The sequence below is a fragment of the Myotis nattereri genome (genome assembly GCF_964212035.1).
Source record: "Myotis nattereri genome assembly, chromosome: 5".
NCBI classification, from domain to species: Eukaryota; Metazoa; Chordata; class Mammalia; order Chiroptera; family Vespertilionidae; genus Myotis; species Myotis nattereri.
The window spans coordinates 106,082,645-106,107,629 of NC_138080.1; the positions used below are offsets into that span (position 1 = coordinate 106,082,645).

Genomic DNA, 24,985 nt, shown 5'->3' on the forward strand with positions numbered 1-24,985 from the left:
GGACCGAGGTTATTCTCTCCTCCACCAGGTAGCATTTTGAACTTTGTCTCTGGCATCTGAAGCCGTCCTTTGCCCTTTGAGGCAAGGCTAGGAGTGTGGACTCTTCAGACAACATCTGGCATGACGCTGGGGGCAGGGGGAGCCGTATGGCAAAAGGCTGCCCCTGGAGTTGGGTAACATGGCAGCCCTCTTTAGGAGGGGGAGCCGGTCTTCTTTAAGCCACGTGGTTTGTGGAAGCATCTTACATCTTACTTTCTGCTTGTATTCCAATCCCATGTCATTCCATGTACCCGGTAGCAGATTGAAGGCCACAGTAGGCACTGGTGGACATTTCTCCTTTTTTGAGGCACTTCTGATTTTTATCCTGTGTCCCTTCTGAAAAGTGTCTCTGCCTTAAATCTTTACAATAGCCTTTTCCACGAGTTTTGTGCTCTCCATTTCACAGTGGAGAAGTTGAAGTTCAGAGAAATAAAATAGCTTCTATAACGTGGATCCTGTAACTGGTACCTAGAGGATCAAGATAGGAACACACAGCTCCTGGGTCTATAGCTTAGGTAGTTATTGTGTAGCACTTAAGAGGGCAACAAACCTAACAAAAGGTGAACATCTTTGTCTCAGTATATTTTAGACAGAGAGTAGGCATTAAAGTTTCTTAATTTCTAGTTAGGAGACTGGGCACAAAATTTTAGAACTATGTTTTATCATAATCTATAAAAGATTCAGATCTCGCGCCTGCTGGCTTCTTACAGACAGGGCCTCAGTGGGACGGAGGTCGGAATAGTCAGGGAGGAAACTTTTCCAGGCTGGCTTTTCTTTCCTTGGTTCTGATTCACCAGATCTGTCATGAGACCGAAGCGTGTGTGCTCCCAAAGTGATTCAGAAGTGCTGCGCTCCCTCCCCACTCACTCCACCCTCATTCCCTTCTCTTTGGAATAAGTTCCTGTGAAGTCTGAAGCTGTGGGAGGCCATGCCTACACCAAACACCTATCAGGCATCTACTCTGTGCCAGGCACTATTTTAGGCTGCTTGTATACATCAGGGAAGGAAAAACAACGACTCCTGCCTCATGCAGCTTATCCTCCATATGGTTAGCAGATACCTTTGAATGCCTGTTGATTATTTAGTTTTGAAGACTAATAAGAGAAAGACTTGGTGCCTTAGTTATCAACAGAATGTGTATTAATTAAGCGATTAGAGTTGACAATAGGTGTGTGTGTAGAAAGCCAGCCAGTGACTTTGCAGATTGCCTTTTGGGGTTTGGACTTTAGTCGCCAGTTTTAGGAGTGGCTTATCTCTCTAAACTTCTCAATCTCTTACAAACAGCTTAACCTGTGGTCCCCAGGGATTTCTTAAATTTGTCTTGATCTCTTTTATTCATGCTCGATTCAGTACAGAGAGAAATTTCTCAAACCACTTTACCTTAGGCCACTTATACAATTCTTGATGCTCACTCACTAGTTCTTTTAAAACATGCCTCTTGTAATACGTCCTGCTTTTAATCAATCTGTGTGTGAGGTAGGAGAATTTTAATTTGCTGCCTTGGCTTTTTCTTAAAGCTTTTCTACTACCAGTTGGTCTGTTTTCCACCTTTTCCCCGATTATATTATCCTTAAACAAACACACAGACACCCAAAAAAACTGCCTTTGACTGGTTTAGTTTGGACAAGAACTATCCCTAGTTTTTTTAAAGCTAAAAAAATTACCATTAATCACTGGTATCATAACATCCTCTTAAGGCAAGTTATCTTGTTGCTCTGTCCTCTAAATGTAGCATCTAGAGTCAGAAGTCTTCTGGCAGGGCTAAAATTAGCCTTCCTGCTTGCTGGCTTGTTGTTCCTCTTACTGGCAGTAGGAAATCTTTTGAATTCCTTAATTAGGTCAGCTCTGTGCTGGCCTCTCTCTAGACATTCCCTTCTGCCTGAAATTCTGAGATGCTTTTAGATCTTGCAACTTTTCACCTGCCCTGAGTTAGATTCAAAGCCATCCTTTTATAGGGAACCTTCCACAATCTGTAGAAACCCATATCATTGACTTTGCTTATCTTACAGATAAAGGTTATTTTCTTTTACCACTTCACAATCTGTTTCAGCTCTCATATCTCAATTGAAAAATTAAATGTGATCTTGCCGAGACCGGTTTGGCTCAGTGGATAGAGCGTCGGCCTGCGGACTGAAAGGTCCCGGGTTCGATTCCGGTCGGGGGCATGTACCTGGGTTGCGGGCATATCCCCAGTGGGGGATGTGCAGGAGGCAGCTGGTCGATGTTTCTCTCTCATCAATGTTTCTAACTCTCTATCTCTCTCCCTTCCTCTCTGTAAAAAATCAATAAAATATATTTAAAAAAAAAAAATGTGATCTTTTTGTTCAAAAGGAAGATGCTCCTAGATTTTATTAAAAGGAAAAGTGTTAAGTTGAATTTTTGAAGTTTTCATTTTTAAAATAGTACTTCTGCTTTGCCAGTGTGGCTATTAGAAAAATATGGAGTTAGGTTTTTTCCCTCTTCTCCCCCCCCCCCCCCCCTCCAGGGAAGAACTATATTCATGTTTGTAACCAAAACACTAGCAAATTCTCATTTCTCTGAAGCTGAAAAAAAACCCAGATGGCTACTCCCTTCTCCAAGGTTCCAGTTTGGGTCTTATGTGGCTAAAAGGAATCCTTCCTCTCTCTCTCTCACAAGTGGAAATTTGTTGGTTATCTCTGGCTTATAGCTGGGGAGGGGGAATGAATTAATGTTAATTGAGCACCTACTCTATACCGGGGATTTTTCTGGGCATTCTGCAAAAATTGTCTCATCAATTTCTCCCAATAGCCTTTTGAGATAAATGGAAATTTCCTTGTTTTACTAAAGCTCAAAGAAGGAAAGTAATTTGACCCAGGTCACAAGATGGGATTGGTCTCACTCTCCACCCTGTTCACTGCATGTTCCATGGCAGAGGGACCACCCATCGCTGCTTTGCTTCATTCATTCATTCATTCAATAGCTATTATTGAGCACCTTTCCCTGCTCCAAGCTCTGGGATGTAAGATCCCAAAATCTGCCCGGAAAGATCTTGTTGCCCTAGAGCAGTAGTTCTCAACCTGTGGGTCGCGACCCCTTTGGGGGTCGAACGACCCTTTCACAGGGGTCGCCTAAATACATCCTGCATATCAGATATTTACATGACGATTCATAACAGTAGCAATATTACAGTTATGAAGTAGCGACGAAAATAATTTTATGGTTGGGGGTCACCACAACATGAGGAACTGTATTAAAGGGTCACGGCATCAGGAAGGTTGAGAACCACTGCTCTAGAGGAAGAGATAGTTTAGAAATAGGTCATTTAAATACAGTGTAACAAATGTCCAGGGGGTTATATGGAGCACGTGGGTTATCTGAACCTGAGAGCAGTGGCTTATGATAGGAAAACTAACCACAGAAGGTGGGGCTTACAAGGGACACTAACTGGGCAGAAGGGTGAGGGTTTGAGTGGTGAGATACTAGGGTTAAAGGGGGAGGGGCATTCTAGACAAAGGGAGAACTCAGAAGTAAATGTTAATGAGCCAGTGGTTCTGACGGACTGAAGTACCTAATATGGGAAGGGAAATGGCAGTGTGGAGAGATGAACCTGGAGAGATAGGCAAGGAAAGTCAGTATTTTTGTAAGCCCTGGCTTTTAAACTGAAAGCCAGTTCTGTTCCAGAGAGGGTTTTGTTTGGCCTAAACTCTTTGTATGCATTTATTAATTTAAATGACTTTTTTTGGGGGTGGGGGGGTGGGGGGGGAGGGAAGCCTCTCTAGTTGATGTCAGTCCCTGCCAGTCCCCCCCTTGTGGTATTGCATGCAAAAATCTTTACTGGAAGTTGATTGTATCACAGACAGGTCAGGAGGGAGAATAAGATTTTGATTTGGGGAATTACTTTCAGGTCAGTAGAATAAATTATTAAAAATAGTTATCTTTATATCATTCAGTGGTAGAACATATTGAATACATTTTTGTTAGTACATATTGATATGTGTTCTGCACTTGTATAAGCATAAAGTTGGTACTCCAAAACTGAGTTCATTACACATTTCTTGAGCCTTGTTATACACTGTCTAGGCCCCCACAGCACCTGCCAGTCTCTGGCAGCACTGGTAAAAACAGATGTGGGAAGGCAGGTGGGCACCTCCTTTAAAAAAGTATTTATTGCCCTAACCGGTTTGGTTCAGTGGATAGAGTGTCGGCCTGCGGACTGAAGGGTCCCAGGTTCGATTCCAGTCAAGGGCATGTACCTTAGTTGCGGGCACATCCCCAGTAGGGAGTGTGCAGGAGGCAGCTGATCGATGTTTCTAACTCTCTATCCTTCTCCCCTCCTCTCTGTAAAAAATCAAATATATATATATATATATATATATATATATATATTTTAAAAAAGTATTTATTGCAGCGTGGCTTTGACACACTTAGCATGAAATAAATAAAACTAGCAAGAGCAAGGTAGCAGGAGTACCTCAGCGACAACAAGTGCATGTGTATGTATATACACATCTATGAGTTATGTGTGTAAATCTTGGATCTACCTTAGACATGGGCCTAAGCCCACACGTATACCTTTCCCTATTAGAAATTTGTAATGATGTTCACTGAAGACCCCTCCCTTTTCTTTGGAGTATCAAGTTTTTACAATGTGAGTCAATTAAAACATTAACTTAGAATTTCATGCTACTTGTCACTTTAGAGGATTGCATGGCTATCCACCTGTATTTTGGACAACCTGGTAGCTATCCCCCATTGTCATTCCTTGGCCTGCACCATGCCACCAGCAGTGCTGGCATGATTCTGAAAAAGGTCACAGCATGACATCTAATAGCCCTGGAGAGCATTTGATAATTTTGCTGTTTGCGTGTTTGAAAGGGCAGCCTTTATTGTATCATTTCCTGCTCAGTCATCAGTAGCAATAATACCTGCTTACTTTTTAGAAAATAACTTTTATCTAATTTTGAAAGTAATATGCACATATACTGCTAATATATTAATTTCCTTCTAGTCTTTTCTTCTTTCATCTCATTGACTAGGTTACTTTAGTTAATGTCTTAAAAGAATATGATAGTACATACTGTTCTTTTGAGCACCTCTTCCCCCAGCAATTCTTAGTCAGTCTGGTTGGTAAATACTGGTTCTCTCCCAACTCGCAAATGCCTAGCATAGAATTGCCTAGTTGGAGTGTGGCTCTTTTCAAGGCTGTAGAATTTGGTAGTGTGGTTCCCAGAGTTGCACTGTATCAGTTGCCTATATTTGGCTAGGTTGAGTCATGTCACCAAATATAGCCTGTGCCTTCTGCATGATGTATGCCAGGCTCCTGGCTCCAAGTGCCACAGCTGGCCTCCAGAGACTGACTCTGCTGTGTCCTTTAAGATTGGGCCTGCTGACCAGGCAGTATTTCTTCCTATTTGTAACACAATCAATACCAAGATAATTCAGAGATTGTTTTCTTTACCAAATAGGTTCACTTGTCTGAAATCCTAATGCCCTCCTTCTCCCTTGAGGAATTAAATTCTAAATGTGCCCAAACCTGGGTTATGTTTATAGATAGGATGTGTTATAAAAAAAATAACAACCGCTCTAGCTGGTTTGGCTCAGTGAATAGAGCATTGGCCTGCGGACTGAAGGGTCCCGGGTTCAATTCCTGTCAAGGGCACATGCCTGGGTTGCGGGCTCGATCCCCAGTAGGGGTCGTGCAGGAGGCAGCTGATCAATGATTCTCTCTCATCATTGATGTTTCTATCTCTCCCTCTTCCTTCCTCTCTGAAATCAATAAAAATAAAAAATAGCAACAACAAAACAAAAACCACAACCACTGAGTTATATTTATATTTAGATATAGCAGTTATTTTTCTTTTATTTTGCTTTATTCATTTGTGAAATGCCGGTGTTCTAAATTCAGGGAATGAACTCACTGAATGCTTGCCTGGTACCCCAACAGGAAACTCAAGGTGCTAGTTAAAAAAGGCTCTCGTTCCTAAAGGGGTTATTATGTAAGAGAGATAAGAAAGCCAGTAGCTGAAATAATTGCCTAAGAAGGTTGGCTGGGGCAGCAGAGCTAGAAATAAAATTTGGTGAGCTGATCTAAAAAGGGGGTTTCCTTTTTGGGAATGGTGCCCTGAAAAAGGTGAATCTGAAAGGAAAAAAAAAAGGCTTGAGAAATAGTCTTCAGAAGGAGGGGATTGTGGGTAATGTACCCATGGAATAGAAAATGCAAAAATGCCCATGTATATTGGCGTCCACAGAGCAGAGGGTGTTAAAGCAGAGGGAGCATGTGAAAGGCTCGTGGAAGACCTGAAAGACCTCAAATGGGAGCTCCGGGAAGGTTTCCAGAACGAAAGTGCTAGGTACCATCCACGATGGATGTCATGAACGGGTGGCTCGAGATATTTTAATTATAGAAGGAATTTGCAGAAGGATAGGGCAGACAGGTTAGGGAAGCATTAAGAAAGCTTAAAAAATGCTCTGTCACTGCTTATATTTTTAAATTGAAGAAGAAAGCATTACCCATTACTGATTGTTTAACAAAATGTCCCAGATGTATTTGCTACTCAGAGGTCAAAATTGATTCCAACCTGACCAGGTCAAAAATTAAAAACAAGGATCACCTTTCAGAGTTAAACTCTGAACCTTGCCAGTGATTCTCCGGGGCCTATTGTGTTAGCTGGAGGCTAGAATGACTGGGTTCAGACATCTCAGGAGCAGAAAAAACATCAAAGGCCCTCCTTGGGAGGGGCGCTGTGAGGCGAACTCGAGAACTGAAGGAAGGGACCCTTTTGAGCCCATCGAGCTGAAACAGTCCTCTCCTTTCCTTAAAAGTCACCCAGAGGTGAGTTTCTGATGAGGCCAAGCTTGATTTCTTAAACTGGGCCAGCCTGTTTGGTCATTTGTCTCACTTACTCGTCCTTGCTTGGCATCCAGGAAGAGGCATTAGAGTTCATGTGGAACAGCCAGGACTTTAACTGGAATGTTGGCATTTGAAATATTCAAATATCTGAATATCCTCTTCAAAATAACGAAACATTTCCTCTTCACTTCAGTTAATGAAGTGACACAAATGTCTGTATTAACTTACATCATCCTTTTACAAAATGTTTTAAGATAAATAAAAATGGTATGTGTGATGGCTCTGTTAGTTCAACACCCGAGGGTTTTTCAGTTACAGATGTGTGCTGTGCTCCATTATAGGAAGTCAGCAGCTACTACGAGTTACGTGATTCTGAAACAGCTCGCCCCCTTCCGAGTGTTTAACCGTCAAGGGTCGTGTTCTTATTCCAGCATCTCAAGTCTGTGCTTTTTTTAAAAGCGCACTTGTGACAGGTCAGAAGATCTGGGCTTATAGTCCAGCAGTTCAGGTGGAATTCCAGTGGAGCTGGATACTGGGCTGTGTGATTAGTATTAAACAATGAAGCCATTTTTAGGAATAAATTGAAATGTTATTTTGTACCTCTTCCTTCCTCATCTCCAACCCTACCTCCACTCCCTTAATAGGAACAAGCTGAAATTTTAAATAGAACAATTAACAACTTAATGACAGTAAAAACAATTCTTGTATTTTATTGTAAATTGCAGGAAAATTATTAAGTTCAGATTTTGTTTCATATTAGAGTCTCACGTTTTGGATATAGATTAATTAAAGCTATTAACAATGGAGAACAATGTTCTCTTTTCACAGTGTGAGTTCATTTCTGTGGAGACTCTTTCAAAGAAGCATGATTTTGAGAGGTTGAAGGCTGGCTGAGGCCTGAAGTTCCTTTCTGGAGTTGTAAACATGGCTGTTGGACCCATAGGCCCGCAGGTTAGCTCTGGTCTCCATAGTACTCAGTGGAACCGGGTAGTCTTCCCGGCATGTTGGCAGACTTGCCCCACCCAGCCTCAGGGGATGGGAGAAACTCTGCTTACCCACTTTTCCATAGCCTTGGAGAGTCTCCTATGGTTCTGTGGGGTCGGAGTTTAGAATTACAGTTGTAATTCTGAGTCGGTTTTAAATTCTCACACTACTCATTTATACAGTGCTGGGCTGGACTATGGTAGCTACTTACTAGTAATAGTCAGGTTCCCCTGTCCATTCCTTACATGAGCAAGACTTTGTTGAGAGTTATGAAGGTGGGTGCATGATGGGCACGTGGAACATGGAGACTTACAAATGTTTCCATAATGATTTTTGTCATGTATAGCATAGAACTAGGTACATGGTGTGCATTCAGTAAGGATTTGTGGTCTAGATACCTCAACTTAAATGTAGAAATTCTCCCCTAACAGAAATAGGATTCCTTGTCCAGCCAGTGTAGTTCAGTGGTTGTATAAGGAGGTCCAGTTAGATTCCTGGTCAGGGCACATGCCAGGGTTGCTGGCTCGATCCCCACTAGGGGGCGTGCAGGAGGCAGCCAATCAATGATTCTCATCATTGATGTTTCTATCTCTCCCTCCCTCTCCCTTTCTCTCTGAAATCAATAAAAAATAAATAAAATTGAATTCCTTATAGAGGGAGAAACCATTTCCAGTGCCATCCTCCCTTTTTTTGTGGTTACTAATTTAGAAGAAGTTGCATCCTCCAAAATGTTAGTACCTTCACAAATTCTTTTTTGAGGCAAATAGTGGGTGTCCATTTTAGGTTCAAAACCTAGTTTTGAACCACTTAAAAATTCAAGGGAAACTATCCCAGTATTTTTTTGAGTGTCTGCTGTGCTCTGGGCATTGTGCTGTGTGTTGTGTGCTTTGGTATTTTCTGTCACATGTAAATACAGTATGTTTTTCTTTACCTTCTGTACTGATTCTCAAAATGCAAATTTAAACACATTAGCATATCTGTACATGTAGGCACAAGCCTGGCACTTTTGTTCTAAATCATAGAAAAATATTACTGCTAATTACATACTTCTAAAAAGCAATAAAAAAACTATATATTTGAATTTTTTCACATGTATAGGGCTAAAAAAATGTGAAGATTGTCATTATGAACTGGTAGTAAAACATAATGGTATAAAGAAAATTAGTTTGCAGGGGGATTTAGAAGTTAGAATGACCAAATGACTTTCCTACTTTCAGACTTTCCCATTTTGAATGTTTGCCAACGTGCTGATTGGTATGTCCTCTGATTCATTGTGGTTATTAGCACAACGAAGTTTTATCCCAAATGCAGCTTTTTTAATACCTTACCCATTAAAACAAGCAATTCAGTTTTGTTACTGCATACGCTTAAACCATCCATGAAGAAAATAAACTTAGTAATGGCCTTCTTTTACCTTCAGGTCGTCTAAACTATTCATATCCAGGATCCGATAGCTCTCTGCTTATTAATGGTAAGTGATGATCGATTTACCCTAGTGAAGTTCATAGGCTGAAACCAGTTAGTATAGGTGAAAAAATATAGTAATTCTGTTTCAGTAAGTAGAGAAATGGCATTAGTTTATTCTGTAATGACAATTGAAAGTTGCTATTACTCTATCAGGTATTTTATGAATAATTACTTTTCCTCCAAATTGTGGCAAGACCTTTTTGAACTTTGAGAGCCAACCAGCTCTCTGTCTTGAATTCGGTCACAGTGAGAATGATATAATGTTATAAACAGGATGGCTTAATCTAACTTGAGCTTCTGTAGAGTGACCTTCGAAATGTCAATATAAAAACCATCTCCATGTAGTTGGAGAAATGTTCCAGGATAATCAGAGATCTGAAACCAGGAAGAGCTGCCTGAGACCACAGGGGTTGACATTGCAAAGGACAAGGTCATTCACTGTTTGCTGTCTAATGAGAACAAGAGAAATGAAGTTTTATGGCCATTGCAGTGTCTTCAATAGCCAAGTAGATTACAATTCTAAATATTACCACTGTGCTGTGGCGTTCTGTTTTTATGAGCTTATGCTGAAACAGACTAGATTTCACAGGGGAGGAGGAGACATGTAGGTGCAGAAGGAATTAAAGAATCAAAAAGGGTCTGTTTGGTAGTGCTATAAGTTAAAGTAATTGGGTGGAATACAGGGGCCTTGTTTACTTCTTCCTACTCATTTACTATTGAGTGGATTTCAAATGTTTATGTTCATCTTGCTTTCCATTTGTCAAAACTCATTTTATGTCCCACCACTTCTAAGAAGTATTCTTGACTAAATAGCTTTATTTTCATCATTCCAAAAACAAAACACACACAAAAAAACTCCTACTCCTTGTCTGTGGTCTACCGTGAGTGGGGAATTAAAGTTATCTGTATGACTGGACCTCTTTTTGGCTAGTGTTGGGAGTCAGTGTTCTGAAGGACATAGGGTTGTCGCGCCAGGAAAAATGAGGAGATTTGATTTATGAGAGTGGCTGTGGGCGCATCAGATCCTCTGGAGACATGCGGTTTATAAAAACCTTACTTGTTCACCCGACTTTGGTCTTTTCATGCTATCGCTGCCAGAAATAAGGCCAAAATATAATATTTCAGCAGAAATGTGTGTAGACTGAAAACCAAACCCGGTGGTGACGGTGGCATCAGGATAAGGGGATCATGTAAAGGTTGCCTTTGTAGCTTTCCCTGGGGAGCAAGCTGCAGAGTCGGGGCTGCATGATGGAAATGGCAGTGAACCAGGTTTGAGATACTGCTTTGTGATCTTAGACAAAGTGATCAATTCTTCTTTGCCCCTGTCTCCTCATGAAGCCACTACATTAGATCAGTTGCCCTGGGTCCATCTTTGTTGAGGTGAGAAAAATAAACACTCTCTAGCGGGTTGTCCTTAAAGCTCAACTCACTTAATTTTTTAAAAACATCTCTTATGAGATTTTTCTTTCCCTCCTGCCCCCGTAAATATTTCTGCTCTTATGAATAGATCATTTTTAAAGGCATTTACTTGGCAAAGAAAAAAATAAAGGTAATCTTTTCCCAAAAATATTTGTTGGGACTAGATGTTTTTTACCATTGCATACATGGAAATTGTATTTATTATAAGGGTATACTGGCTGAGGTTCACACCGCTTTAACTGAAAGATAGGAAGATAAAGAAAGAATAAAGATATGTCAAAGAGACGTGCTGGCTCCTCAGACAAGACCCCCAGAGTGTGAGGTTATGCCTGTCATGGGCGCAGACCTAGTATTGTGATCTAGGGCTTCAGAACTTGATTTTGTCAGATTTGATCAAGTGTTAGTTCCTAATAACCAACCGACTAGGACCAGATATCAATGTATGCATTTGTAATGGGAAATAACCCTTCTAGGTAGACCAGATGTGTGTCGACTGATAGACTTATTTTTCTTCAATAGCAAAGTAGATTATAATAGAAGATTGATTAACAATTATGAAATTATAATGAGTTGGAGGTGGAGGGGTGTTGAGACAATTTCTTAGTCACTTTTAGGCATAGGCATAGCCCACTCTCTTCAGTCAAATTTATGAAACATCTTCTATGGTGGGCTGCTTCTCTAGATAGATTGATCTCATTCATGTATTGATTCTTAGGAGCTTTGTTCTAATTTTAGCTAAGGTTTTGGAAGCACATATATTGCAACTCTGGTGTAATACATTGTGCTTAATGAAGGTAAACTCAAAAGTCACAAATACCACCCATGTCATAGGATTGGGATAAAGATTAAATGCATGTAAATCATTAGCATAGGACCTGGCATGTAGTAAAATGAAAATATTTAGGGTGTCATTTTTTGGTTAGGAATATTAGTGTTAAAGATTTATACGGAAAAAATACAATACAAGGGATTAAGAAGAATATATAAAAATTGTGGCTGAACATGCTTTCTGTGTCTGTTGTTAAGGTAGATAACCTAAAACTTACAATATTCACTTTTAAAAGCAATCTCTTCATATTTTAATTCATTTTCAGTTTATAACTGAAAATAAAAGCCTAATACATTGTGTTGAAGGACATTGGAGTTTGCACATACAGAGATAAAAAGGGCTTACTCATCCAGTGGGTAAATCACTGTTGTTGGGGTCATTTTTCCATTCTCAGTCATCGGTTCACTGGTGTTCATACTATGCAGTGACCTTCATGTACTACCCATGTCTTTTACAGGTATTGCCAGTATAATTCAACAAATAATAATTGATAACTGTGCAAAGAATGCTGTAGTGCACATTCTAGGGAAGTATTCAATTTATTGCTGGGTTATTAGTTGTAGAGATTTTTTTGAGGGGGAATCCTTGGGTTCTACATATATAAAAAACAAACAAACAAGTTTTCTAGCTACTTTTGGATACATATTAGTTTGCCAGGGCCACCATAGCAAGTACCACAGACTGGGTTGCTTAAGTAGAAATTTCTTTTCAGTACCAGAGCCTAGAAGTCTGAGTTGATTTCTTCTGAGGCCTCTTTCCTTGGCTGGTAGACAGCTGTCTTCTCTCTATGTTTGCATGATTTTCCTCTGTGCTTGTCTGTGTCCTGAAATCTTATAAAGACACATATTGGAATAGGGTTCACCCCATTGCCTTCACCACACCATTTAGAAATTCTTGAATCATGTTAGTACTAAACATTAAATTATTGAGGATTTTATAAATCAAAACTAAGAAATAAAAGTAGATAAACATATAAATAGTATTCATTTTAATCCCAATGAGGATTAAAAGATTTTTATTTAATAATAGCATGTATTTTTGAAATCCTTTAATAGTGTACTCTTTGGTAATTAAAGAAAAATTCTGAGCAGTTTATTTCAGCTGACCTAGCTAGAAGTTTTCCAAATGTAGATTTCTTTAAACATATTTAAAGTAATTTTTTTTACTTGCTACTTTATTGGATGTTTGAGAAACATCAAAAATATGCAGCACTTGATAATCATGAGATTGGAAATCTGTCTGCAAGACAGATTCCTCAGGAAAGTGGTGAGGATCTATCTGTGTTACAAGTATTTCATCATGTGTTTGCACCACGTATACTTTGCAGTTGGTGAGGAAAAGGTGCTGCGTACATCTTTCATCCGTAAGATGAAGGGCACCATTGACCATTCTGCCAATATCTGGGTTCTGGTTACATGCGTGCGTTCACGTTATAGAAATCTTATTGATCTGTACATTTGTGATTTGTGTACGTTCTCCTATATATGTCACATGTCAAAATCTACATTAAAGATAGGGTATAGTGTTAACAGCATTATAATAAGTAGAACTCATACATTTAAACATGTTCATTTTCTGTGTTCTAGAATAACATTGTTTTTATTATTTTGGTACTCATTTATATTAATTTCCCTATAAGGATGGGCAGTTTTTATAATTATAAACATTGTATACCAATAACTGATTTTCTCTTAATGTGGGAAAATGTTTCTAAATAGTTTTCAGGATTTAATATCAGCATTTAACCAGCTTAATTTTGTGGTACAAAATCAAAGTTTGAAAATACCACTTGAATACTTTAAGAGTATTTGAATTTGCTTTTGATCTGTAGCCTTTATTGTTCCTGAAACTATATTTATTTTTTAAATAATGGAAGCTATGAGATTTTAATGTTAGTTTTGTAGCTTTTCAAATATATTTTCTCAGAAATCCAAGCAACATCTGTTAACTTTTTGAGATCAACAGAACCCAGATTTTCAAATCAATAGTTTCCCCAAACTCTCGTGTCTTTGGAGCAGTCGTATGAATAGAATGTTTTTGGACAAGCATCTGCTTTTGTGGTGTCTTTGTCTTTCTGACCTCTGTCAGGTTGACAAAGTAAAAGAGTACCTTTCCCTTCTCCAAACAAGGCCTCCCTAACCGCTGAGGGAGATTTTATGCTGTTTTAATCCATTTGCCCAAGTACTTTGGTGTAATCCAGTGTTTTCTAGTAATGGTAGAAATGTATTTTGCTTAAGACATAATTCCATTTTGGAGAAGACGCATGTGGCACCTCTAAGCTACACTTCTAACTCAGTTATAACTGAGCTATGCTAGCTCCGCTTCCTCCTGTGTGAACCTCCTCTCCAGCCCAGACCCCCCCTTGATCCATCGGCTTCTGTTCTGGGCCTCTTTCCCTGAGCATCACAGCACCCCTGTCTGCAGCACCACCACCCTGCAATGCCTTGCTCTGATTTTCTTTTAAGGTCAGATGCTACTCAAATGCTACTCACCCCTCTTTCTGCCCCTTATATCAAGACCAATTGTTTGCCCTAGCCTGTCTGGCTCAGTGGATAGAGCGTTGGCCTGTGGACTGAAGGGTTACACTGTAGCCCTTGATTCCAGTCAAGGGCATGTACCTTGGTTGCAGGCTTCTCCCTGGCCCAGGCCCTGGTTGGCGCACGTGCAGGAGGCAGCCAACCAATGTGTTTCTCTCACATCAATATTTCTCTCTGTCTTTCCCTCTCTCTTCCATTCTCTCAAAAAAAAAAAAAATCAATGGAAAAATATCCTCGGGTGAGGATTGAAAAAAAACACAGCAACAATTGTTCCTCCCCTGTTTGCTCCTGTTGCACCTGTCACCTAACTATCATAGCAAATAGACACATGACAGTCTCAGTGTTTACTTACGTGGCCGTGGAGTCAGGGCTCTGTGTGTTTATCCATAGTGCCCAGCAATGTGAGCATTCAAGAAACATTTGTTAAATAAAATTGAGGTGTTTGGACAGGCTGGGCTTATAAATGCCAGTTCTTTTCAGGGAAGGCATTTTCTCAAAATTTTAGATTAGAAGTTCATGTGGCCATTTTCTGAGTATTCAGGAAAATACATATAATATGAATATACTGCTCTTCTTGGCTGTCACCTGCTTGGTGATAAAATGCCAAACTTTGTACTTTTCAACATTTGGGGTATAGTGGAAGATTTGATTAGGGTCAAGAAACCTTTGGCCAAAAGGAAGTTTATAAATTGCTTAAAGATTTCATGTATTAGGGATTAATTGAGAGTAGTATACAATTGCTATTTCTCCTGTCATGGTGAAATAGCCAAGAATTAAATATTGTGATGTTCATTAAATTGCTAGTTAGCATGGAATTCTGAGAGAAAAGAAGATTGATATGGTAGTTGGTTTAGATCACATGACATACTCCTTTAGTTTTATACTAGTTTGGACCTTGAGTGATAGTTACAGCAAAAAGCTTCCCTTAAAACAAGTATCCTTGAAGAACTTAAAAAAAGAAAGTATAAGATTGACCTCTCACCATCCAGATTCTTTGTTTTTGAGACAAAATTATATATAGCCAATCTTTTTCAATTACAAAGCTGGTAGATGAAATCACAATTGATCCTTTTGACAATGTTTGAAAGGTTGTGTGTTTTTCTCTCTCATTTGACATGCAGCAAGGACATATGGGCGAAGGAGAGGTAACATTATTGTTTTTAACTTTTGAATGTATGGTTGTATTTCGAGAGGATCCAAGTTTGCTCAGTTTCTAACCCTCATGGGGCAGCGGGTGGGTGAATGAAACCCAGGCTTGATTCATAGATACTTTATTCATTGTAGTTAACATTATAGACATTCTCGTGTTAAGGAGTCAAAATGGTAGAATTTGGATTTGAACTAAAATAATTTTCCTATATTATATTATAAAGTCAACTTATTTATATATAAAGATTTGTTTCCTTTTTTTCTTTCTAAAATGAATTTCTTAGGAGAAAAAAGTTAAGACTCTTTAAAAAAGAAAATACAGCTCCAATCATCTCAAATACCTGAGTATATTAGAAGTTCAATTCTACTTGAATACCTTTTCTACTTTTTTTTTTTAACCAAGTCAGCAAAATGCATTTGGTTTAAAAGGTGATTAGCTATATAAGTAGCTAATTGTATACATTTGAAACATTGGGGGAAAGCTCTAGAAATTTTAGAGAATTTTAAAGAGTCAGCTCCGCTTCAAAATGTAAGTGAGTTTTGAAGATCATTCAGGAAATAGCCTCCCAATTTTATAGTCATTTTTTAGTCTTCATTATATAACCTCTTTGAGCTGTGATTTTACAGGATAACAAATATACTGTTATTATTTGTGTTTAGTAGTGAAAGTTGGGAGGAGGAGAAGTGTGGCCACCAAAGGACATTGGAATGTTTTCGTGAAGGAAGAGCACTTGAGAGCATTTCTCCCGGGCCCATTAAGGAGCTCCTTGTGCTCGACCTAGACGTGATTGGCAGCCTGAGCAGTGGCCAGTGCGGGGAGATTCTGTGCTTACTTGTAGCTCTGTGTTTTGCTCATGATTTCAGAGCTTGAATCTTGCTGTCCGGTCAATATGGGAAGAATACAAACACTGGCATCTCTGGTCTTTTCTGCTTATGTGTTCTAGATAGGGTTTTCAACATCCAACTTAATGTTAGCATTAGATAGCACTGTAGCTGATGATTACTCAACTGAGAGAAAATACGTCTTTAGCATGCCTGAAAATCTCCAATTCTCTTAGACCAGACAATGAAGTTAGATAATAGCATTAAGTGGGTTTAGTTGTATCCCATTAGTTAATGTAACTAAGATGAGTGCTCACTTTAAAAATCAACACGTTCATTTTAAGGACATTCTTAGAGGAGATTGCGCAGGCCATATTATTGTTGTTTTCTTTAAAGTTTTAGTGATCTAGCATCTGACAGTGGAATCTAATACTCAGTGTACATGTCTAGGTTGCCAGTGGCCGTGGGGCCCTGCCAAGCACTGCTGTGCACTGCCAACTGCTTTCAAAGGAGTGCTCTCCCCTGCTGCACTTCCAGCCACCTCACTGGATCCCAGAGGGATAACTGAGCAGCCCTCTATTTAACCATGTCCTTTCTCTCTGACTCAGTTGGGACTTGAAGGTGATGGGAGTTCAAGAGCATATCGCAGTGGTGCTATTTGTTATTCAGTGAGAAAACGAAAAGCCGCAGTTTTATTGAATCAGCTGCTTGCCTTGTTTGTTGTGCAAGATAACCAGTGGCCTGGAACATTTTCTGTTAGCTTTCTTCCTGCTTTCTATTCCAGGTCAGTCTTCACTGTTTCCAATGGAAGATGGATTTTTGGATGATGGCCGCGGGGATCAACCTCTTCATAGTGGCCTGGGTTCACCTCACTGCTTCACTCACCAGAATGGAGAAAGAGTGGAGCGATATTCCCGCAAGGTGTTTGTGGGCGGATTGCCTCCTGACATCGATGAAGGTATATTTAGAAAGAAGCATCCAGAGCCCAGTGCCCAGGCTGTGGCACACAGTAGGAAACTCATAGATAGAGTCACTCTTATGATAACAACAATCTTACCTGGCTCCAGGTATTCTGATTGGATTGCACTGTTCTCTTTTCGTATCTTCCTATCACAGCCTATACCATTAGTTCACAGAAGGAAGAGGGTGGGGGCAGGACTTTAGGAACCAGCAGAAGCAAATGATCAGACGAAAGGAAAAGGAGCAGACATCACGGAAAACTCAAGGATTCTGTTGAGGGAAGACATAAGTGCTAACTGCATTTTTGTCTGTGTGTGCTGCCTTGGCCAAATTCAGTTATGTATTTTCCAAAAAGATGTAGACTGTCATTGTGGTAGCTGGTGCAGGCCAGAGTCTTTAGTACATGCCACAGTTGATGAGGAAATGTAATATTGGTGGGTAACACAACACCAAGTGGGCAGAGATGAACTTGACCAGGTGATCAAGCTTCACATGCCCAATTAGGACAGGATGGAGTGGCATTATAAAGGTGGGAATTCTGTTTAGAATGCACAGCATGCTTATGGTCACGGGGAAACAGTACGGACAGGCGAGCATTGTCTACACAATAACTGGCCTGCGTACTTTAAAACTGTCAAGCACGTAAAAGACAAGAAAGAATGAGGATCTGTTCCAAATTGAAGATGATGATGCCCTAGGGCAGTGGTCGGCAAACTCATTAGTCAACAGAGCCAAATATCAACAGTACGACGATTGAAATTTCTTTTGAGAGCCAAATTTTTTAAACTTAAACTATATAGGTAGGTACATTGTTATTAACTTAATTAGGGTACTCCTAAGGCTTAGGAAGAGCCACACTCAAGAGGCCAAAGAGCCGCATGTGGCTCACGAGCTGCAGTTTGCCAACCACGGCCCTAGGGACATGCTGTCCAAATACAGCACGTGTTCTGGATCAGAAGAGAAAAGAGAGATGCTGTTGAGATAAAGTCTGTGATGTGGGCATTGTATCAGTACTGACTTCCTGATCGGGAGTGCTGTGTGGTAGTACATAAGGAAGTGACCTCGTTGAGGAGGTCACAACAGTTGCATTATGGGATATAGAGCATCATGTCAGAAAAAGATGATAGGTGGTAGGTAGACAGGTAAATAGCTTGACTCATGTAAAGGTACAGGTAGGAGGAAGGGAAGAGGCAATTGTGCACAATATTAACAGTTGGGGAGTCTAGATGAAGGAATGCGGGAGTTGTTTTTTTTGTTTTTGTTTTTGGGGGGGACTTTTTTGTACTGCTATGTAAATAGATTTGAAACTGTTTTTTCTAAACTAATTCCTAAAAATGATCACAAAAATATTGAAATCTATTTTGCTTTGTTGTTTATTAGATGAGATCACAGCTAGTTTCCGTCGCTTTGGCCCTTTAATTGTGGATTGGCCTCATAAGGCAGAGAGCAAATCCTATTTTCCTCCTAAAGGTAATTCTCAAGATTCAATATACCACGTACATTTGTCCTTTTATTGTTAATTGTTTACCATTTTCATAAATGTTTGCCTTCAGTGTAAAATTTCCCATTGTTAAACTTCTATTTTCCCAAATGCATCTTTAAAATTTCTACCTAATATGTTACTTTCAATTCAAATTTAATTTTACTCTAAAAGATGTTTCAAGATATCAAACTGAACTTACTGTTGATATCAGACTTTAGGTATGAATATTGTTTTAATTAAAAAGAAATTGAACTCCTTTCCCCTTCATTAGTTTTAGTTTATATTTCCTTTCTCTTGAAATGTTGCAAATAATAATAATAATAATTAGGAGAACGTCTACGCCTTTTCCCCTCTTTTCACCAGGCTATGCATTCCTGCTATTTCAAGATGAAAGCTCTGTCCAGGCTCTCATTGATGCGTGTATTGAAGAAGATGGGAAGCTCTACCTGTGTGTCTCAAGTCCCACTATCAAAGACAAACCAGTAAGTGCATTCCAGCATGAGAATAGCTTCTGGTTTCTGCCTCCATCTCTACTCTGTTTGAAAAACCCACAGCATCTTGATGTTTCTATTCATTGACACGTTTGTAAGTAGACTGGGAATGAAGTTTTGTTACTGTTGTCAAGCTCCTAACATTGACATTCTGTATATTTGTGCATATTATTTGGCCATTGAACTTTTGATTAATTAAAACATTGGTAAATCTTTACTATTAAAAGACTTCACTTGATAATGCATTTGATAAAGTAGCTGAGTTTCCTCTGAATAATAGATTTAGCTTCTAATAGGCATCACATTTTCACCTTTGTTCAGTTTATTCTTAAAAATGAAATGCAGGGTTAGGATACACTATTTTTAAATATTTTCTAGTTTTACAGCTTTATTGCTTTTAATTATGTGAATTATTGTTTTAAAAATATAAAGTACTCTGCAACAGTTTTAAACATTTTCCCCCCACAAATTGTACTGAGAATGAGACATTTGGGTTTGCACACTCCCCAGGTGCAGATTCGGCCTTGGAACCTCAGTGACAGTGACTTTGTGATGGATGGTTCACAGCCTCTTGACCCACGAAAAACTATATTTGTTGGTGGTGTTCCTCGACCATTACGGGCAGGTATGATTAAACAAAAGACCTTCCTCACCCTTTAGCATAAGATGTATCTTATAAAGGTTTCTCGGGATAAATTCTCCCTTAAGCAGTTGAGTTAATGTCTAAGAGTGAGAGTTCTGGAATCAAAGTGTCTGGGTTTGAATTCATGTGCTCTGCTCTCAGTTAATAGTTGAGTGACCTTGGACAGTTGCTTAATTTCTCTAATTCTCAATGTCCTCGTCTGTCGAAGGGAGTAGTGAGTGTATCTCCTTTCTGTAGAGCTGTTTTGAGGCTTAAGTGAGATAACCAATGCAGGATGCTTAATGCAGTTCCTTATAATGCCCATGACCATCACTCTCCTCATCATCGGAAAGTAAACGACGCCCTTCAAGAACAGATGCTGGATTGCGATGTTTAGTGTTTGTTTCCCATGTCCTCGTTTGCTTATCAGCTGCTTGCTGGGCTCTGAAATATAATACGGGTCTCAGCAGTGTATCGTGTTTTTAGCATAGTGCTAACAGAAGAAATTTCATCCCCATCAACTCATTTGAGGTTTGGTAGTATAAGTACGATAAAGATCAGAAAATGAACAAGAATGCAGTTTCAGAATTGTGACATATAATGGAGAAAGTGATAACATTCGTTATTTCAAGTTTTTATATGAGAAATTGGCAAATAGCCTGTGGGGAAAGGTCACAAGATTTTGATGGAAAAAGCCAGAAGAGCCTCCAAACAAAGAGCTTACCAAATCAGTTTTCTCATGTTGAAACAATGATTTACTCTAAGCCAGACCTTGTTAACCAGTGAATATATGGCAGCAACGTGGTATAGACCATGATGCCAAGCCCAGCAGTGCCAGTCAGCCGCCTGTGACCTTGGACTGAGTGATCATCTTCTCTGTGCCTCAGTTTCCCCAAGAAATTACTGCTTACTTCATAGGGCCGCTGTGGAGATGAAAAGAGAACATAAGTAAAATATCTAGCAGAGCCCTTGCCCTTCATTAAAAGATAAATGGACAACTGGTTATAATAACGCTTGATTTGAATAATTATAATGACATGAGCTCAGAGTGCAGATGAGCTGCTTTTGATGAAACCTTTGGTGAGCCAGCTGAGTCTTCCTGATTTCAGATCCCCTCTCTGCGTCTTTCTTATTCAGTGGAGCTTGCCATGATAATGGATCGGCTGTATGGAGGCGTGTGCTATGCTGGGATCGATACCGACCCTGAGCTGAAGTACCCAAAAGGAGCCGGGCGAGTCGCCTTCTCTAATCAACAGAGTTACATAGCTGCTATCAGTGCCCGCTTTGTTCAGCTGCAGCATGGAGAGATAGATAAACGGGTAAGTCCTAGACTGCGTTCTGGAAAGTTCTAGAGATGGCCCTCTAACTGTGTCATTACCAGATTGGATGGGGAAATTTTATATGACCATAAATTGACAGCTGACAGTTATGCCTGTAGGACCTCTAGGTGTATGTTCTATAATACATGTAGGAATTTCCTAGGAATTGCTTCCGTATCCTTGTTTGAGTAGCCTAACCAGAACCCTGCATCAGTTTACTTATCAATTTAGTTTTTCCTAAGCTATCACCTACATCCATTCATTTCTTCAGTTAGTCAGTCATTCAATATTTACCAAATCCTTCCTACTATGTTTTAGCAAGTATACAAACATGAGTGTCTTTGAGGTCTCCTGACATTTTTTTTTTCATCCTGGGACATTATGAGGACCTTAGTGAGCCCTACTTTCCAGTGCACTGTGTGACAAATGATTGAATAAATTTACTTCTAGGTCTGCATGTCTTAGAAATCTGTCATTATAACAGATTGAGTAGAAGAAGTCAGTCTTTCCACCTGTGGCCTATCCTGCCTGGAGCGAGGTGGGAGCTGTCAGCATTGTTTCCACACCTCGCATTCCTCCTTGTGGGGTTTCTCTTCTGAATCAAAGGGCTGGAGAAAACCGCAAAGACAGCTTTGCCCTCTACTGTCTAATGTATTTGAAACGTTCCATTATGTATCTTATTTCTTTGCATTCACAGATTCATTTCTTATCTTTGTATTCCATGCATTCAACAAATGTTTTCTTGTCCTTGTGCCAAGGACAAGAAGTCCCTGTCCTCAGGAGTTCATGGTCTGGTAGATAGTGTGGCCTGTGCCGAAGGCCAGTAGGCAAACGGTTTGTTCCTAGTTTGATAAGAATGTACACAGAGTGTGAAGCGACCGCACTGGGGAGCAGTGTTTAGTTCAGCTGACTTTTTTCATAGACAGACCCTGTGGATGTGGAGGAAACAATGCGTTGATTTGCATTCATGTGGGCTCCTTGTTTCCTGGCAGACGGCACCTTTCTGAGGCCTGGCTGGGCTGCCCAGCGCTCTGAGGCGTTGTGCTCCCAAGGATGGGTAGATGTGCTGTTCTCAAGTCGGCGTGTAGAAGCCACCCAGGCAGTAGTGGTTTACACAAACTGCTCATGCTTCATGTCGTGTATGTTCTGTGTCAGAGGCAGTACTGACTGTAAGGTCATAGTGCCATCATGCTGAACAGCTTAAAGAGAAGGGTGTAGATTCTGTTGTGAATATGGAGGAAGGTGCAGTGTTAGCCACAGTGACAGGCCTCCTGTGTTTGAGTCACACTAAAAAATGAGTACATCTGAGTAAACAGTCTCTGGCTCCATTGCTTCATTCCAACACAGGCGTCAGGGTTGTGAGGTTAGTCATTAGAAATTGAGACTTAATTTTTACTCCTCTGATCCAGTTCTCCGACCAGTGCTCTTGCTCTCTGTAGAGTTCTGGTGTGGCCTCCTAGTGCTCTAGTTCTGCCTGCCCCTCTGTCTCCCCTGTCACCCTTCTCCTGTTGGTCCCAGCTCCCCTTTGTCAGAACTGGATGGCACCGGCGTTAACGACAATCTGGTGTAAGGGAGTGTCAACCACGAGTCCAAGACTAAAAACAACCACGTTATTCCCACTGGCGAATTAATAGCCAGGTTATTTTTAATACTCGAGAGGCTCAAATGGCAGGCAGCCTATTGAACACTGGAGCAGGCCCAGTTCCTAAATGCACCTTTGGCTTTTAGACTCAAGTAAACCCTTTCTACTGACAGGAGGGTGCAGGGCTGGAGATTGTGAGTAACGTAGCTGCATGTGGGTTCCCAGAGTAGCAGCTTTGCAATTCTAATCAAGGTGTGTGCGCTGTGAACAGAAGCCACAGCCAGGCTTGACTACCACTCAGAAGCCGCCATGGAAGTCAGGGTTTGACTAGCGAAGGGCTGTTTTGTGGAGGGGGAAGCTCTTAGTTGGGTTTGTTTAAACTATAATTCCACATATAATGAACAACCAAATCCACTAATTAAAATGCTGGTGTGTGTCTGTGAAAATTCTCCCGGGGGTTTAATTTCATAATGCTCAGCTGCCTTCACTTTATTTCTGTGGAATTCTTTTTGCCTTTGAAAAGTGTTGATTTAATATGACAAAAATGTAAAATGATGGGTATAAAAACCTGACCGGGTTCTTAAAAGATGGACTCTCTTAACTTCAATAAGAGAATGTGGGGCATCTTGGCAGAGTCGTTCAGACAGTGATGGAAATGCGTGCGCACAGGAAGGAAGAGTGGCCTGGCGGTGTCACAGAAAACGTAACCTCCTTCCTTTTATTTTGGTTGCAGGTGGAAGTGAAGCCATACGTCTTGGATGATCAGCTGTGTGATGAATGTCAGGGGGCCCGTTGCGGGGGAAAGTTTGCTCCATTCTTCTGCGCTAATGTTACCTGTCTGCAGTATTACTGTGAATATTGCTGGGCTGCTATTCATTCTCGTGCTGGCAGGGAGTTCCACAAGCCCCTGGTGAAGGAGGGCGGGGACCGTCCTCGGCATATTTCATTCCGCTGGAACTAGAGAACTACAGTGCTCATTTTCAGGCCTCAGAATAAGTGCACTCTTCTGTTCATTCTGCCCCTCCTCAGCCTCTTCACGCTGGCATGCCCTCTGTAGCAGTCTAACTTCACAATAGTATAATGAAAGAATGGCCTATACTAGAGGTGTTTTGTAGATTCTTGTGTCACTGAAAACAATATGTATGAGCTCCTTTTTCCTATCGCCATCATGTTGCCTGGAAGTTTTATACTCTTGCTGGAGAGCAAGAGGATCCATACTTCCCGCAACATTTTCTTAGAGGAGAGAGAGAGATTAAGAGAGAAATAAAATGATAGAGTATTTTGGGTTTTTAATTAAATTATTGTTAATAATATAACATATAAGAATACTTTTATTAAAATAACCATGCAACAATAACACTATTAGTCTATCCTGACACAGTTTGTCTCCCGGGAAACGCTTCTGCCTTTTTCTTTCTTTTCTTTCGTCTTGTTGCCTTTCTCTGTTTCCATCCCCTTTCTGTTCTTTTACAGGCAGGGGAGGAAGTTAACAATTACTAACAGGAAATAGCATGTTAAAGCGAACGCAGATGCATGAGCAAGATTGAAGCAGCCTCTCACTCATTGAAGGGTTCAGAGGCCGAATCTAATTTCGTTCTGCCTCAGAGTTACTTCCACATCAGAAGCAGTCAAGTAGGCAGATCTAGGTTTATTTTCTTTTAAACAATTGTGAACATGTAGAATGTAAAAATTGGGGAAATTGACTACTGAGGGGAGTGCACTTATTTATTTTTAAACTTACTTATCTGGTCACAGCCCTAGGAAACCTACCAAAGCTAGAGTTCATGACAACTGGTGGAAGAAGTAGCATTTCCTCTCCCGAAGGACAAGTAGCTACATTTTATTTTTGATGTTCTAGATAAACTTTATCCTAATTTACTAACACTCATCAGGTGTCAGCCTTTGCTCTCCATTTTGACTTTACCTCAAGGATGTCCTTTTGATTTTGTGTTAAAATACACTTGTAGCCAAAACTGGAAGACAAAATCAATACACTAATTGGCTGCTGATTGGCTTACTTTTAGATTTAAAGTTACTCTGGGTATCCTGTAATTTAGTTGTAACATAGAAAACGAAAAAAAAAAAATTAAAAAAAAAGTTGAGTAGTTGCAAAGTGTTCTGCACTGTTGAACTAAGTAACTGTGTGACTCTGCAAAGGTCCGTATGTCTATCTTCCTCTTCCTATAAAATAAGATACCGTTACAGTTTCAGAGCTGAGCATGGGACATAGTCAGTGTTTGAAGTGCCAACTTCGCCGAGTAATGCATGCTTCGTTATAAATAAACCCTAGCTCGGAAAGGCCTTCTCACGTGTGGACAGTGTGCTTCGGGGTGAATTTCAAATAGTCTCTTGAAGCCCTGCTCTTGGAAGGAACTTTGATTTTAATTGACTTTATCTTATTAAATGCCCTATCCACCATTAAAAAGATTATCATCAGTGTGCGAAACGTTTTAAAAAACATAATGGCAATC

The 24,985-nt window shown here is 40.1% G+C and overlaps 1 protein-coding gene across 4 annotated transcripts in view; it reads left to right on the forward strand.

The window, feature by feature from the left end:
• The window catches only part of CPEB4 (cytoplasmic polyadenylation element binding protein 4), a gene marked incomplete at its 5' end in the record, with an annotated part of 50,811 nt that extends 26,229 nt beyond the window's left edge, over window positions 1–24,582 (forward strand). The window contains 8 exons of one of the 4 annotated variants that reach the window (XM_081092938.1): window positions 9,255–9,305; window positions 15,208–15,231; window positions 16,842–17,015; window positions 18,398–18,487; window positions 18,864–18,982; window positions 19,502–19,616; window positions 20,751–20,932; window positions 23,248–24,582. In XM_081092938.1, coding sequence (XP_080949064.1) covers window positions 9,255–9,305; window positions 15,208–15,231; window positions 16,842–17,015; window positions 18,398–18,487; window positions 18,864–18,982; window positions 19,502–19,616; window positions 20,751–20,932; window positions 23,248–23,475 — 983 coding nt within the window. In that variant the 3' untranslated portion in view covers window positions 23,476–24,582. The remainder of the gene's footprint in view (window positions 1–9,254; window positions 9,306–15,207; window positions 15,232–16,841; window positions 17,016–18,397; window positions 18,488–18,863; window positions 18,983–19,501; window positions 19,617–20,750; window positions 20,933–23,247) is intronic. The other 3 variants (XM_081092939.1, XM_081092940.1, XM_081092941.1) reach the window with 3 other exon arrangements.
• Between the last annotated feature and the right edge of the window lie 403 nt (window positions 24,583–24,985).